Below are 16,788 nucleotides of genomic sequence, written 5' to 3'. Positions count from 1 at the left end.
GCCTTAGCCGGTTGAGCTATAGGCGCCGAGCCAGCAATCTCAATTTCTTGGGCTCAGGCTACACTCTTGTCCCAGCCACCTGAGTAGCTGGAACTACATGTGCCTGCCACAATGCCTGGCTAATTTTTCTTATATTTTTAGTAGAGACAGGGTCCCACTCTTGCTCAGGCTAGTCTGGAACTCCTGAGCTCAAGCAGTCCTCCTGCCTCAGCCTCCCAAAGTGCTGGGATTCCAGGCATGAGCCACTGCACCTAGTCAGGAGCCCTTGTTCTTTTCTTTTGAGACGGAGTCTCACTTTGTCACTGTGGGTAAAGTGCCATGGTGTCATAGCTTACAGCAACCTCAAACTCTTGGGCTTAAGCAATTCTCTTGCCTCAGCCTCCAAAGTAGCTGGGACTACAGGCACCGGCCACAATGCCTGACTATTTTTAGAGATGGGCTCTTGCTATTGCTCAGGCTGGTCTCCAACTCCTGAGCTCAAGCAATCCACCCAGCTCAGCCTCCCAGAGTGCTAGAATTACAGGCATGAGCCATCATGAACAAATATTTGTTGAGAGCCTCTTCCAAGGAGGCACTGTGGCAGATGCTAGAAATACTGTAGCAAGAAAGACAAATTCCCTTTCCTTGTAGCGTTGATGTTCTAGGTGAAGGAAACAAACCCCAAACAGATTATATACCAATAGGTAACAAGCACTGAGATGAAAAATAAACTGTATTAAGAGGATGGTGAGTAATGGAAGGGAGCTGTCTAAACACTGTTCAGGAAGGGCTTCTCTGAAGAGGTGACATTTTAGCAGAGACCTGAATAGAGAGATGGAGACTCTGGGAGCCTCCAGCTACAGGGAACAGCATATGCAAAGGCCCTGAGGCAGGACCATGTTTAGAGCATTCTGTATGAGAATCTTATGTGTGGATTACCCATTATGTGAACCTCACAAAAAGGGTAAGTGCTCTGACTGAAGGATAGGATTAGGGCCTAGGACAGTCTGATGCATCATTGTTGATACTGGAGAAAGAGCTAAGGACCATTTATCTCTGTCCTAACATTTGAGACAACAACTTAACAACACTGAGAATTGGGTGGTGCCTGTGGCTCAGGGGGTAGGGCACTGGCCTCATATACCGAGGATGGTGGGTTCAGGCCCAGCCCTGGCCAAACTGCAACAAAAAAATAGCCGGGCATTGTGGCAGGTGCCTGTAGTTCCAGCTACTTGGGAGGCTGAAGCAAGAGAATCGCCTTAGCCCAAGAGCTGGAGGTTGCTGTGAGCACTGTGATGCCACGGCACTCTACCGAGGGTGACAAAATGAAACTCTGTCTCTTAAAAAAAACAAACACTGAGAACTTAACTTTGTGCCAGACATGGTCCAAAACTCTGTACCTATGGTGACTTTATTCCCTCTAATGGCCCTCAGGGAGATGTTCTATCATTGGCCCATTCAGTCCCACACACACATATCCATTTACAGATAGGGAAACTGAGGTCCAAAGTTGCAGGTAAAGATGATATTAACTCTGGTAGTAGCCCTTCTATGACCCCTGTGAGTCATATAGCCACACACCATATAAACCATTTATGTGAAAGGTCCTAAATAGACCAGTCTACGTGGACAGTAGGTAGATTAGTGGCTGTCAGGGGCTGGGGGGAGATGGGGAAGTTTAGGGGGTGGGTAGCTAAGAGTTTCTTTCTGGAGTAATGAAGATGTTCTAAAATTGATTGTGGTGAGGATGACACAGCTCTTTGAACATACTAAAAACCACTGAACTGGCTCGGTGCCTGTGGCTCAAGTGGCTAAGGTGCCAGCCACATACACCTAAGGTGGCAGGTTCGAATCCAACCCGGGTCAGCCAAACAACAATGGCTGCAACCAAAAAACAGCCAGGCGTTGTGGTGGGCGCCTTTGATCCCAGCTACTTGGGAGGCTGAGGCAGGAGACTCGCTTGAGCCCAGGAGTTGGAGGTTGCAGTGACCTGTGATGCCACGGCACTTTACCCAGGGGACTAACTTGAGGCTCTGTCTCAAAAAAAAAAAAATTAAAAAAAAAACCCACTGAATTGTATATTTTAAGTGGGTAGACTGTATAATATGGAAATTATATCTCAATAAAGTTGTTTTTAAAAACACAAGTTAGAGGCCGAGTGTGGTAGCTGACGCCTATAATCCCAGTACTCTGGGTGTGAAGGCTGGGCTACTTTCTGTCCCTTTTTACTCAGTATACTAGAAAAGCCACATTTCCAAGTGGCTGCAATTCCCACACTTCTTATAAGGGAGACTTGCCACTCATACCCACACCCTTGGCCCGTGCCCAAGGAGGGATTAAAAACACAGGCTCTGGAGCTAGCTAAAGGGTTCAAATCCCTCTCCTACTATTTATTAGCTCTGTGACACCTCTCTCTGGGCCTCAAGTCAGCTCATCTGAAAGTGGGTTGATGTCCTGGATAGCACCTATTTCAGAGAATGGCTGGGAGGACTTGATCTAAGGAGCTAGGTGGGAAAGCTTAGCCTGAGGGCTGGCAGGGGAGAGGGTGCAGTTACTATTGGCTCTGGCTGTTCGCTTTCTCCCACCTCCCCACCTCCCACCATGTCTGCTGGCCCAGGGAGGCAGGAGGTGCCTTACTATTTGTAAGAGAAGAGCAGGGTCATCTGACTTGGCCAAGGAGGGAAGGCAGGCTTCCCTGAGGAAGGAACATCTCAGCAGGTGCAAGGGGAAGTGTGATCCTGGTCAAGAGAACAGCACATGCACTGGCCCCTGAGACCAGGAAGAGGGACAGAGAGGAGAAGGTAGGGGCAAGAGTGGAGGCCTCATAGCCATGAGAAGAGGCTGGATTGTCTCCTGTGGGTGCTGGGGAGCTGTGGGTCCTAGGACCTGGGGCCTGGAGCCCAGTCACTGCTGACTCTTTGGAAGCCACAATTCTTTTCTCATTAAAGAAAAAAATTTGTGCTGGACATTGTTCTAGCTCTGGATAAACAGCAGTGAACAAAACAAAGCCCTGCCTGATGAGTTGACATCAAGAGGAGGAGATAGACGACAGACACAGATCCATACCATGCCAGGTGCAGACAAGTGCTCTGGGAACACTCAGGTAGGGTAGGGGAGAGAAGAGGAAGGGACCCAGTTAGTTTAGTTGATGATCAAGAACAGTCTTCTGCAGGAGGGAGCATTTGTGCAGAAGGCTAACGAAGGGAGCCAGGCCGGTGTCTGGGGAAAGCCCTGAGGCAGAAGCAGGCCCAGTGTGTCTGAGGACCCCCAGGAAGGCTGCTGTGGCTGCAGCCAAGTGAGCAAAAAACAGGGAGAGGGGTGGGAGCTGAGGTCAAGGAAGCAAAGGGAGCCTTGAGGACGTTGCTTCTACCCTGGGTGAAGTGGGAACCACAGACCGGTTTGAGCAAAGTATAATATCCAACTTCGATTTTTTTTTTCTTTTTTTGAGACAGTCTCACTCTGTCATCTGGGTCAAATGCAGTGTGGTGTCATCATAGCTCACTCCAACCTCAAACTCCTGGGCTCAATTGATCCTCCTGCCTCAGCCTCTGGTGTAGCTGGGACTACAGGTGCCCACCACAATTCCCAGCTAGTTTTTCTGTTTTTAGTAGAAACCAGGTCTTGCTTTTGCTCAGGCTGGACTCAAAATCCTGAGTTCCAGGGATCCTCCTACCTTGGCCTCCCAGTGCTGGGATTATAAGCATGAGCCACCACACACAGCCTCTAATTGTATTTTTAAAAACTACTTAATTGAAGGGTGGCACCTGTAGCTCAGTGGGTAGGACGCTGGCCCCATAAACCAAGGGTAGTGGGTTCAAACTCAGCCCTGGCCAAACTGCAACAGAAAACTAGCCGGGCGTTCTGGCGAGCACCTGTGGTCCCAGCTACTCGGGAGGCTGAGGCAAGAGAATCACCCAAGCCCAGGAGTTGGAAGTTGCTGTGACCTGTGATGTCACAGCACTCTACTGAGGGCAGTAAAGTAAAACTCTGTCTCTTTAAAAAAAAAAAAAAAAAGGGCAGCGCCTGTGGCTCAAAGGTTTAGGGCACCGGCTCCATATACCAGAGGTGTCGGGTTCAAATCCAGCCCTGGCCAAAAAAAAAGTCTTAAAAGAAATAGCCGGGCATTGTGGCGGACACCTGTAGTCCCAGCTACTCGGGTGGCTGAGGGAACAGAATTGCTGAAGCCCAGAAACTGGACATTGCTGTGAGCTGTGTGATGCTACGGCACTCTACCAAGGGCAATAAAGTGAGACTCTGTCTCTACAAAAAAAAAAAAAGAAACCCTGTACCTCTTAGCTACCCACCCCCCTACACTTCTCCATCTCCCCTTATTCCCTGGCAGCCACTAATCTATCTACTGTCCATATAGACTGGGCCTGTTTAGGACATTTCACAATAATGGCTCATTTGGAGTGTGCCCTGTGTGACTGGCTTCTTTCCTGTAGTATCTCAGGCTTCTGGTGGCCAGGGATGGAGCAGAGAGACCAGTGCAGCAGTGACTGCAGTAGTCCAGGTAGAGAGAGAAGGTTAGATGTTGTATTTAACTTGAAAATCAAGTCAGTGGCATTTGCCCATGGATGGTATCTTGGGAATGAAAAAGGAGTGTTCAACCAAAGCATCTGAAAGGATGGAGCTGCTACCAGCTGAGATGGGACGGCTGAGGGATGATCAGAAGTTCAGCTCTGAGTAAGTAAGTTTGAGGCTTTACTAGACAATATAGGGTACACAGTGGGAGATAGGAGTGTGGGGCTCAGCAGAGAGGTTTAGGCTGTGTGGGGGAATCTAGGAGCCTCTGTGTGTAGACTGTCTCCAAGTCCATGAGCATGTATGAGCCTGTGGGTGGGTAGAGACTGGGGAAGCCTACCAGGCTGGGGCTTGAACTGGAAAGTGCTGTCCTGGTTGGAAAAAATCATTCCCATAGTGCCCTGGCTATCTGTCCTCCCCAGGATCCAGCAGTGCACACCAGTGTCCAGATTGTTCAGAGACTTGCAAAACATTGACTCTTACTCTGGGAGAGATCTGAGCTTCCTGGCCCAGCAAGAGATTTCCTAAAGCCTGTTTCCACTAAAGCTGGAACAGACCAACAGGTTAAATATATTGACTTACTCTTCTGGGTACAAAGACTGACCTGTCCTTTTTTTTTTTTGAGACAGAGTCTCACTTTGCCGCCCTCAATAGAGTGCTGTAGCATCACAGCTCACAGCAACCTCAAACTCTTGAGCTTAAGGGATTCTCTTGCCTCACCCTCCCAAGTAGTTGGAACTACAGACACCTACCACAACGCCCAGCTATTTTTAGAGACGAGGTCTCAGTCTGGCTCAGGCTGCTTAGACCTGTGACCGTAGGCAGTCCAGCCACCTCAGCCTCTCAGAGTGCTAATATTATAGGCATGTGCCACTGCAGTTGGCCTTGACCTGTCTTAGTACTCTTTTTGGAGGTGAGATGGGACTTAGGTTTTAAATTTTAAAGGATGGCTTTGGGGCTAGGGGTAGGGAGGAGAAGATAGAGGGGAAAGGGAAAATCAAGGTAGAATTTTGAGGTCACCTCTCCTTACATGCATCTCTCTCTCTACAGATACACCAGCTCACAGCAAGGGGGTCTCCAGCAGCCCAGAATCCTGGGCACGGCCCTCCTGCAATCCCCAGGAAGGGGGCTGTTCCCGGCCCAAGGAGCGTGAGTCCCCACCCCCTGCAGCCCTGCAGCTGGTCCAGCTGCCCCGCCTGGCCTTGTCTCCATCACCCCCAGCCCCCCCTCCTCCTCCACCTCCACCAATGGCCCAGGTGGCTCCCTCCCCCCTAAGTCCGCCTCCTCGGCCTCTGCCTGTGCTCTCGACCCCAGACCCCTCCCTGGACTTCCTGCGGGCCCAGCAGGAGACTGCCAATGCCATCCGGGAGCTGGCTGGCACTCTTCGACAGGGACTGGCCAAACTGAGTGAGGCTCTCAGCGCCCTGCTGCCCCTTCTGCCAGGAACCCCAGTTGATCCCCTGCCCCCACCTCTACCCCCACCCCCACCTCCACCCCCACCTCCCAGGCCCATCCTGCCCCCACCTGCTCCCAAAATGGAAATCACCCCAGAGCCTGTGTCAGTGGTGGCTGCCGTTGTGGATGGGGCAGTGGTGGCAGCCAGGGGGGTGATCGTCTCCCCCAGAAGTGAGGAGGGGGCATCCCGTCCATCCCCAGCCCCACTCCCTCCCCATGATTCACCCCCACATAAGAGGAGAAAAGGTTTCCCTACACGGAAGAGACGGGGCCGGTGGAAAGCTCCGTGAAATCTATTGTCTGCACTCCTGCCTGCACCCCCCTCTCCCCAGCTTGGCCAGTCGAGGGGAGGGCGATGCTCCTTGCCCATCCCAGCTGCACCCTGGCACCTTGCTCTAGGGGTGTGAGCACCCCACTTCCTGTGCTAGTTAGTGCCTGATTCTCGGGGGGGGGGTCTCATGGATGGGCTCCCCCAGCCCCTTTCTCTGGTACAGTGCTGTCTGCCTGGCTGCCTCCCTTAACCTTAACTTTTAAGCCATGAATTTTACGTTATTTATTACTGCCCTTTGTAGGGCAAGGAGGGAACCTCTCGGGTCTGCACATACGCCCTTCCCTAACAATTCCTGTTCTTGACTTGAAGAGAATTGACCCGTGGGGCCCTCCCCAACCAAGACTTTGGAGAGGGTGGGAGTTTTAAGACAAAATCTGGATGAAGAAGAGGATATAACAGTCAACACCCTGGGGAGAAGGGGTAGAGTTCTTATTGGGGAAGTGTAGGTTGGGTCCTCTGCCTCCCAATGCTGTCTCACTTCCAGAGCTCAAACCTTCCTTTCTCCCCAGTGGTGACAAGATATCAATAAACTTATTTTTAATACAATTATTGGAGGGTCTGTCTGAGACAGGCCTGGGAGATCAGCCCTACATCTGCCTCTTCCCCTTCACAGGCAAGCAACATACCCTTGAAGTTGGAGCCATCAAAGTGCTGTTTTCAAGTGAAATCTTGCCCCTCTTTACTCTAAATATCACCTTACCTCCAAGAGAATGTCCTGGATTCCCTACCCCAGGCTAAAATGGGTCTTCCTCTTAGATTCTTTCTCAGTGCTCCCCTCCTCGCCTTATTCTTTTTAATGGTGATGAACATTTGCCTGTTAAGGCATGTTTTCCTAACTAACTTCATGGAGGCAAGAACTGGTTCTCTTTTACTCCATCTGCTGCTGGGTCTGGTAGCAAAATAGATAATAATCATCATCCTGGACTCAGATCCGGTTCAGCCCTGCTGCTACCCTGGGCAGCTGTGTAATCGTGGGCCTCCATTTGCCTCATTTATAAAGTGGGCATAGTCTTTACTTTCTACTTTAGATTCTATTCATCCTTCAGGACTCAGCTCAAATATTACAAGAGCTTATCCTGATAGACCCTCGCCACAGCACTTAACAAAGTTTTAATCATTTGAGCAAATGTAAATTTAATGTCTGCTGCTTCTCACCAGCCTAAGCCTTCTTAGGGGCAAGGCCTAAGTCTCAGTCACTGCTGTGTCCCCCATCATTCCCCAACACAGAAGAGGGGTTGAATAATTGCAAGAGCTTAAAAACAGCTTTCATTTTTGGCACTTTTCTGTGCCAAGCACCAAGCTAAGCATTTATGTGCACATTTTCATTTCTATCTGCAGGTACCCAAGAAAGAGCAAGCTGTAGGGTAATCTCCATTTTGAGGAAAAAGTATAGGAACTTGCCCAAAGCCACAGTTAGAGGCCAGTTTGGTCCACCTGAAGCTTGAATCTAACCAGAACTCTTTAACTCCCACTGATGTTTGCCACTAAAAAATAGCACAACATTAGGTGACACAAGTGGCCTTTTCAGTGGCTCCAGGGTTTTAACTGATTTTTAAAAAAATGTCCCCAGTATATCAAACCCATGATTGTAAACAATTTTGCCTAGGACAAGGCAAAAGTAGACTTTTTTTCCCAAGAGGAAAAATGTTTAATACGGGTGGTAAAAGTGTGAAACAGGCTTAAATTTGGGAAACATAAATATCAGACCTGCTCCAAAATTGTGAAACAGGCTTAAATTTGGGAAACAAATATCAGACCTGCTCCAGAGCAAGAGCTTAGACCCAGTCTCTAAAAATAGCCAGGAGGCTCGGCGCCTGTGGCTCAAGTGGGTAAGGTGCCAGCCACATACACCTGAGCTGGCGGGTATGATTCCAGCTCCGGCAGCCAAACAACGGTTGCAACCAAAAAAATAGGGGCGACGCCTGTGGCTCAGTGAGTAGGGTGCAGGCTCCATATACCGAGGGTGGCAGGTTCAAGCCCGTTCCCCCTGAACTGCAAAAAAAAATAGCTGGGCGTTGTGGCAGGCACCTGTAGTCCCAGCTACTTGGGAGGCTGAGGCAAGAGAATCGCCTAAGCCCAGGAGTTGCAGGTTGCTGTGAGCTGTGTGACGCCACAGCATTCTACCCAGGGCGACAACTAGAGGCTGTGTGTCAAAAAAAAAAAAAAAAAAAAAAGAGGCAGGGACCGGTAGACTCGACTACTTGGGAGGCCAGGGTAAAAGGATCCCCGGATCGCTTGACCCCAAGAGTTTGAGGTTGCTGTGAGCTATGATGCTAGAGCACTCTACCTGGGGGGTAAAAATGAGAGCGTATGGCTGCAGTGGGATGGGAGGAGACCATCCCCACACCCCAATGCAAACTAGTAAGTCATTCAAATATAGGAACTCAGGTCTAAAGAAAGGAAATGGTTGATGTGAGAACCTACTGCCTCGTCCTGTTTCCAAAGTCTGGAAATGGACAAGAGGGTCCCCAAAGCCTGGTTGGGCCTATCAGGTAGTGAGAACTCAAGGTTGGGGAAGGGTGGTCTGGCGCTTACCCTCCCCCAGTAATCCCCCCTCTCGTTTGCCATCTCTTACCCCAAATTGGGGCACAGCAAAGGGCAAGAGACCCCCAACCTAGTACTCCAAAAGCACAGAAAGAGCCCCCAAGAAAGTAGGGTGGGGGGTAGACAGCGGGAATCGGAGAGGCCTCCCACAACCTCCCAGACAACGGAAGTGCGTCAGTTTGCCCAGCCGCAGAGCATTTGGGGAATTGTAGTGAGGTGAAGGGCGGAGAAGCAGGCAGTGTAACCCTTTGGAGACCAGAGCGCGTGAGTAGAGGTAGAACAGAATCGGAGCGCGCTTGGTCACGCCTCTCCTTCACCAGATCAGAGAGCTCAAGGATTCTGGGGGGAGGGACGATGAAGTGCCAAGTGGACAACACTCTCCCCGCCCTCAGTTACCATCTTCCCGTTCCCAGCCCTGAAACTATCCAATCAAGGTCTCTCCGCTCCGCCCCAGGAGCTGCTGTCTTCCTAAATTGTCATTGGCCCACCTTTGATGGGCGGGGAAACTGAGGCTCAGAGATGGCAAGGATCTTTGCCTAAAGCTGCACAGCAAGTCAGAGCAGAAGTTGAATCAGATCCCCTGCTGCCTGTCCACTGCCCACAATTTCTGAATCTGTAGTGAATTTGATCTTTGGTACTGCAGCCTTGCCCTCCGCACCCTTCTGCCCGAGTTCCTCCGAGTGCACCTACTTCCTGACCAGGTGCTAAAGAATAATAAGGTTTAGGGGCGGAAAAACGGCAACCCCTGCCCCCTCACCCGCGTTGCCCGCCGTTCCCTTTAAGAACGGGCCTCGGCGGGACTACATTTCCCAGAAGGCTTTGCTGGTGCGTTATGTAACTTTCCCTGCGAAGCGGCCTCTGGGGCAGAAGGAGGTGGAGGCGGCGGCGGCGGCCGTTGCAGTTGCGGCGGCGACGGTGGCGGCAGCGGCGGGAGCCCGAGGCGGCGGCGCCCGCGGCCCATCACTGGGCCCGAGCTGTGCGCCTCGGCTTGGAGCCTGGACCGGACGGGGGCGCCGACGTGCTTCAGCTTACCTTTTCAAGGAGGCGGGAGTGAGGAAAAAGGCTTAGGGCCCAGGGGGCGGGGAAGGGGGGCCGGGCCTGGATCCGGCAGGGAGGCCGAGTCTGAGGCCGGACCGTGGCTTGTGCTGTCCCCGGGAGGCGAATCGAACGTTGGTGAGGAGGCGCGAACGTCAGTAGCGGGTGGAACGCGGGGGCCGGGGACCGCGCGCTCGAGAGCCATGGCGTCTGTGCAGGCTTCTCGCCGCCAGTGGTGCTACCTGTGCGATCTGCCCAAGATGCCGTGGGCCATGGTGTGGGACTTTAGCGAGGCCGTGTGCCGTGGCTGTGTGAACTTCGAGGGCGCGGACCGCATTGAGTTGCTCATCGATGCTGCCCGCCAGCTTAAGCGCAGCCACGTGCTCCCCGAGGGTCGTTCTCCTGGGCCCCCTGCTCTGAAGCACCCGGCTACCAAGGACTTGGCTGCGGCTGCCTCACAGGGGCCCCAGCTGCCGCCGCCGCAGGCCCAGCCCCAGCCGTCCGGGACTGGCAGTGGCGTCTCAGGCCAGGACCGTTATGACAGAGCCACATCGTCAGGCCGCCTCCCCCTTCCCTCACCCGCCCTGGAGTACACTCTGGGGTCTCGCCTGGCCAATGGGCTGAGCCGCGAGGAGGCTGTGGCGGAGGGGGCGCGAAGGGCCTTGCTTGGCTCCATGCCTGGCTTGATGCCCCCTGGGTTGCTGGCAGCTGCGGTGTCTGGCCTGGGGAGCCGAGGCCTGACGTTGGCACCAGGCTTGAGTCCTGTCCGTCCAATCTTCAGCTCCGATTTCGAGAAGGAGAAGCAGCAAAGGAATGCGGACTGTCTGGCAGAACTGAATGAGGCCATGCGGGGCCGGGCAGAGGAGTGGCACGGGCGCCCCAAGGCTGTGCGGGAACAGCTACTGGCGTTGTCTGCCTGTGCCCCCTTCAATGTCCGCTTCAAGAAGGATCACGGACTGGTGGGGCGCGTCTTCGCCTTTGATGCTGCTGCCCGCCCTCCAGGCTATGAGTTCGAGCTGAAACTTTTCACCGAGTACCCCTGTGGTTCTGGCAATGTCTACGCTGGGGTCCTAGCCGTGGCTCGCCAGATGTTTCATGATGCTCTGCGGGAGCCAGGCAAGGCCCTGGCCTCATCTGGCTTCAAGTACCTCGAATATGAACGCCGGCATGGCTCAGGAGAATGGCGCCAGCTGGGTGAGCTCCTTACTGATGGTGTCCGCAGCTTCCGCGAGCCAGCTCCTGCAGAGGCCCTGCCACAGCAGTACCCAGAGCCAGCCCCTGCTGCTCTGTGTGGCCCACCCCCACGGGCCCCATCCCGGAACCTGGCACCCACGCCACGCCGTCGCAAGGCATCCCCTGAGCCGGAGGGAGAGGCAGCTGGGAAGATGACCACAGAGGAGCAGCAGCAACGGCACTGGGTGGCACCTGGCGGGCCATTCTCCACTGAGACCCCTGGTGTGCCCTCACCCATTGCTGCCCTGAAGAATGTGGCTGAGGCCTTGGGCCACTCACCCAAGGACCCTGGTGGGGGTAGTGGCCCTGTGCGTGCTGGGGGCACCAGCCCCGCAGCCTCCTCCACAGCCCAGCCTCCAATCCAGCATCGCCTAGTGGCCCGCAATGGTGAGGCAGAAGTCAGTCCCACTGCAGGGGCCGAAGCTGTCAGCGGGGGTGGTGGTGGCACCGGGGCGACCCCGGGAACCCCTCTGTGCTGTACCCTGTGCCGGGAGCGGCTAGAAGATACCCACTTCGTCCAGTGCCCCTCGGTGCCAGGACACAAATTTTGCTTTCCCTGCTCACGGGAGTTCATCAAGGCACAGGGCCCTGCTGGGGAGGTGTACTGCCCAAGCGGAGAGAAGTGCCCACTGGTGGGCTCGTCTGTTCCCTGGGCTTTCATGCAGGGTGAGATCGCCACCATCCTTGCAGGAGATATCAAGGTCAAGAAAGAACGGGACCCCTAGGCTACCACTGCCTCCAGGCTACTGCCCTCTGCTTCCTTACCACCGTTTCTGCGGATAAATTATTCCCTCCCCGACCCAGCCCAGTGCCACCCCTACCTGTGTACATACCCCCTTCCTCCACCCCATGGGTCCCCTGGGGTAGACGCATTGTGGGTGGGGGGGAGAAAGCTTGTGGCTCCCGTCTGGGGGAATGTTCTGGGGTCCCTTGGCCCCTCCGATTTCCCTCTTCCCTCTTTGGCTTGGCTTCGCTGCTTCTTGTAGCTAGGGGAGAAATGCTGCCCTCCTGGAGAAAGAGCCTCTTGAAAACTCGCTCTTTATAAATGAGGCAAAAGCATTTTATGTCGCCCCCCCCCCCCATCCTGTCTCCTTTTCCTCCTTCAATAAACTGAAAGATGGGGTTTTTTTCCCTTTTGGTCCCTTAGTTGTGTGAGATGCTGCGCCCCCTTTGGGACTGAACTAATTCTTCAAGGACTAGAATGTTGCCGTTGTAACCTCCAGGTGGCACCCTTCACTAGGGCGATCCCGCCAGCTGATATTTTTACAAGTAATATCCTGTAGCCAAAGTCGGCCCGTTTTCCAGGTGTCAGAACTGAGACTCAGAAGGGCTGGCTTTTGCTTGGGAGCCATAGACAAGCCCAAAATAGGTTACCTTTGAGTTGCTGGCCCATCCCCTGTTCTACCCATAATATGAAGGACTCTGCCCACGAAAGGGGAGGAAAGAGCCACTGGGTTCTTGCTGGGCAGGGCAGGAATCGAGGCTAGACTACTAGAGGGACTGTCCACGGAAAGGGAAGTTACTGGGTAAGCTAACAGGATACCTGGAAACAAAGTGGCTTCTCGCCTCTGGGAAGCCTTAACCAGCCTCCCTGTGGGGAAATAAGCCCCTTTAGCGGCCACCCTACAACACTAACGATCGCGGGTAAAAGGCACTCCCCCGCGGCCGCCTCTGATGTGCGCGGCCTTGTCCCGCACCTGTCCGGGTGGCTGATCATTAACCAGGACTTCCTGCTTGCTGGCGTCACGGGGCGGAGCCTGAACGGGTTGCGGCAAAGCAGGGGTTAAGGGGTGGGTGAGGCCCCGAGAGCCCATCCCCCAACTCTGCGGTCTTCCCCGCGACCCTGAGGTAGAGATTCCGGGAAGAGGGAATACAGGGCGCAAAAGCCAGGTGGACAGAGAGATGGAGAATGACTTTGTCTTGCCACCATCCAGTTCTGGGACCCAAGGTCGCCCCCCGATCTCAGGAACCCCGGTGTTTCCTCACCTAAATTTGGAGGACCCTGGCTTCCTGATCCATCCTCTCTGGTACCGAGGTCCCCCACTCAGTTGCATACCCACATGTCCTAACTCCTAGATACTAGGGACCCTGGGGTTGCATCCTTAGTTCCTGGACTGCAGTGCTCCCATCCCCCCACCCCAACCATCATCTTTTGGGTGTTCTGCCGCCCCTGGTACTGCCAGCCAGGACTCCGAGCACGGCTTGGAAAACCACCCCTGATAAAATACACCAGACGATAAGCCTGGGGCAAGGGAGACGCTGCTCCTTGTGCCATGTCTAGGCTCTCCCCACCCTCAAAACCTGTGGCTTTCCCTGACCCAGCTCTGCAGACCCAGTACTGGGTACCCTCTCCCCCAAATCCTCAGGGTTCATGGCCCCCAGACACCTGGTTTCTGTTCCTCCATGGCAGCTAAAGAGCTGTGGAGGACACCTGGTCCTTTAAGAACAGCTGGTAGGTGGGTGGGGGGCAGGGGAGTCACCCCCAGCCTGGCTGGTGTGTATTCTAGATAGAGGTTGGGTTAACTATTAACAGAGCAGAAGGCCTGATCTGTGTGGGTGTGGGGGGCTGGATCAGTCCCCCTTCCACCAGTGCCAGGGTGGGGCCAGGGTGGAGGGGTTCTGGATTTATTTGGGAATCAGTGAGTAGGTGGAGAGACTTCGGAACAGAGGTGATATGGTGAGGGCCCAGGGGAATGATGGGAGACAATAGAAGTGGGGAGGAGAAATGCAAAGAAAGACCAGCTCACTCACTGAAAGACAAGGAGACAGTGGAGCCAGAGATCCAGGGAAATGAAGCAGAAACAGGGAGAGACAGATGTTCAGAAAAGAGAACTACATGCAGGATATCTAGTTAAGTTGAGTGAGACTGAGATACACAGGTGACATGCCATAGAGACAGAGATGAAGGGAGGCTGTGGTGCAGAGAGAAGGGAGTAAAGAGCAGGTAAGAGAGGCTGAGATCTGGGAAAGGCGCAGGTGTGAACTAGAGTTAAGACATCTTGGAATTCTAAAGTTCTATGAGACAGGGAAAAAATGGGAGCTCTATGAAAAAAAGGCAAGGCTGGGTCTGCTTTGGTCACCTGGCTCACTCCTACTCATCTTCCAGGTCTCGGCTCAGCTGACACTTCCTGCAGAAAGCTCTCCCTGACCCTACGACTGCATCAGGTGCTTTCTGGGCTCCCATCTCCCCCAATGCCTCCCCAATCCAGCCTTGCCTATTCTAGATCATCACTGTTTGGCAACTGGACTGTGAGCCCCATAAGGGCAGTGCTCCAGGGCTGTCTTGGTCACCACAGTGCCTCTAGCATCACCCAGCACAGGGCTGGTTTAAGGGATAGATAGATTAATGGGCTTCTCTCTCTCAGCAAATATTTATTCAGCATCTACCATGTGATTAGAATTGGGGTAGATGCGGTGGATAGAGCGGGGAACAGAATTCAGCCCCTGCTCTCGTAGAACTGATATTCAGGTGGGAGTTACAGACAGAACCATAAAATCTGACAGGTTAAAAAAAAAGAAGAAAGAAAAAGAAATCTGACAGGCATTCAGTGATAACTCTTAGGAAAATATAAACCAGGGAAAGGGGATAAAGAGTGCTGAAAGTTGCCATTTTAAAGATGGATATAGGCCAAGCAAGGTGGTTCACACCTGTAATCACAATACTCTGGGAGGCCGATGTAGGTGGATAGCCTGAGCTCATGAATTCAAGACCAGGCTGAGCCAGAGCAAGACCATGCCTCTAAAAAATAGCTGGGTGTTGTGGTGGGCACCTGTAGTCCCAGCTACTTGGGAGGCTGAGGCAAGAGGATGGCTTGAGCCCAAGAGTTTGAGGTTGAGGTATGACACCATAGTACTCTATTAGGAACAACAAAGTGAGACAGTCTCAAGAAATATATATATAGTCTCGGCGCCTATAGCTCAACCGGCTAAGGCGCCAGCCACGTACACCTAAGGTGGTGGGTTCGAATCCCCAGCCCGGACCCGCCAAACAACAATGATGGCTGCAACCAAAAAGTAGCCGGGCGTTGTGGCGGGCGCCTGTGGTCCCAGCTACTTGGGAGGCAGAGGCAAGAGACTCGCTTGAGCCCAGGAGTTGGAGGTTGCTGTGAGCTGTAATGCCATGGCACTCTACCCAGGGGGACAGCTTGAGGCTCTGTCTCAAAAAAAAAAAAAAAAAAAAAAAAGAAATATATATATAAAGATGGATGTAGGGAAGGGATAACTGGGGAGGTGACCTGAGAACTGAAGGAGATGAAGGGTCAGGTACTGTGGCTCACACCTTGGGAGGCTGAGGCAGGAGGATCACTTGAGGCCAAAAGTTTGAGACCAGCCTTGGCAACATAGTGCGATTCTTTCTCTACTAAAAATAATAATAATAATAAAATTAATTAAAAATAATAAAGGTGAGGGTGTGAGGCGGGAGAAATCTGGGTAAGTAGTATTGCAAAGGTCCTGAGGAGCCTGGTTGGTTTGTCCCATAAGCAGCCAGGTGGCCAGTGCAGCTATGACAAGGGGGAAAGTTGTAGGAAATGAAGTCAGAGATTCAGTGGGGGAGTCATAGGAGGTGCTATAGGCTTTGATAAGAACTTTGGATTTTGTTTTAATAGGAACAGGTGAAAGGTTTCAAGCAAGGGAGAAGGGATGGAGCAAATGAGATGAAATGGCAATGAATCAGTCAATTGGGACAGACGTGTCTGTGTCTAATGCTCAACAGAGGACTTAGCACAAATGCCCAGTAACGGCATGTGAATGAGTGAATGACACCCCAAGCCAATAAAGAAAATGTCAGAACAATATCTAGGTGGATGGATAGACCCAGAGACCCCCAAGGAGAGGCCAGCTAAGGACACCCAGGGACAGCAGATGGAGACAGACAGCAGCTCAGCTGAGAAGTCCCATTCCTTCCAGAGCCCTCCCCACCTGGAAAGCTCCCTGGGCCTGGAATCCCCCCCCCCCCGCCTGCCTCACTCGTGGCATGCCCACTCACACCTCAGGCAGAGGAAGCTGGCAGGCCCCACAGGAACCTTTCTGTGTGGGGGGAGTGGGGATGGGCAGGCGGCAGGGACGAAGGGAGAGGAGTGGCAGGCAGGCGGGCAGCGGGCAGTGACTACACAAAGGCCCCAGTGTCTGCCCCTCCTGCCTGGGTACAGATATAAATAATATGTACATATACCTTTATATATATATACCAGTGGGCTGGGGGTGGGAGCCTGGGGCCCTACCCTAAGTGCCCAGATATGGCAGAGTCTGCCCCTGTGGAGTTGGGGGGACCCACAAAGATAGTGCCCCAAAATGATACTGAGGCTAAGAGATACACGATGACAGTGAGAGGGAGAGAAGAGAAACTTACAGACTTGCCAAGAGAGACCCAGAGATGGGCAGCAAGTGGCAGGGAGCAGGTTGACACAAATGGGGACACACTGGCAAAACAGAGAGCTGTTGGAGCTTCTATGAAGAGAGACAGAAGTCAGATGGACAGTAATAGGATGAAGACAAGGGTCATTCCAGAGAAAGGCAGAGCACAGAGGAACCCAGGTGAGAGGAAGCAGGGACAGAAAGAAACAGCAGCCAGGAGACACCCAGACAGGGATGCAGAGACAGACAGAGCCAAGGCCAAGGCTAGGGGTTAGGGAGGCTGGTGCCTGAGGGTGGGGGAGGGCAGGGCACATCTCCAGTCTGGGGGACTC

The 16,788-nt window shown here is 53.1% G+C and overlaps 2 protein-coding genes across 2 annotated transcripts in view; both read left to right on the top strand.

The window, feature by feature from the left end:
- Positions 1-6,835, top strand: part of MYPOP (Myb related transcription factor, partner of profilin) — a 10,464-nt gene extending 3,629 nt beyond the window's left edge. Inside the window, exon 3 of the mRNA XM_003799529.2 lies at positions 5,554-6,835. Coding sequence (XP_003799577.1) covers positions 5,554-6,248 — 695 coding nt within the window. The 3' untranslated portion in view covers positions 6,249-6,835. The remainder of the gene's footprint in view (positions 1-5,553) is intronic.
- Positions 6,836-9,673: 2,838 nt separating this feature from the next.
- Positions 9,674-12,233, top strand: IRF2BP1 (interferon regulatory factor 2 binding protein 1). The gene has a single exon (XM_003799528.2). It carries the CDS (start codon positions 10,072-10,074, stop codon positions 11,824-11,826), a length of 1,755 nt encoding a protein of 584 aa, XP_003799576.1. The 5' UTR covers positions 9,674-10,071; the 3' UTR covers positions 11,827-12,233.
- The last annotated feature ends 4,555 nt before the right edge of the window (positions 12,234-16,788 follow it).

This window comes from Otolemur garnettii, unplaced genomic scaffold (genome assembly GCF_000181295.1).
Source record: "Otolemur garnettii isolate 467f Iridium unplaced genomic scaffold, OtoGar3 scaffold00152, whole genome shotgun sequence".
Lineage (NCBI taxonomy): Eukaryota > Metazoa > Chordata > Mammalia > Primates > Galagidae > Otolemur > Otolemur garnettii.
Note: the sequence above shows the minus strand (reverse complement) of the source record. Positions and strands in the feature narration are given on the sequence as shown.

Coding starts and splice junctions, on each gene's coding strand:
- IRF2BP1 (XM_003799528.2), top strand. CDS start 10,072: ATGGCGTCTGTGCAGGCTTCTCGCCGCCAGTGGTGCTACCTGTGCGAT.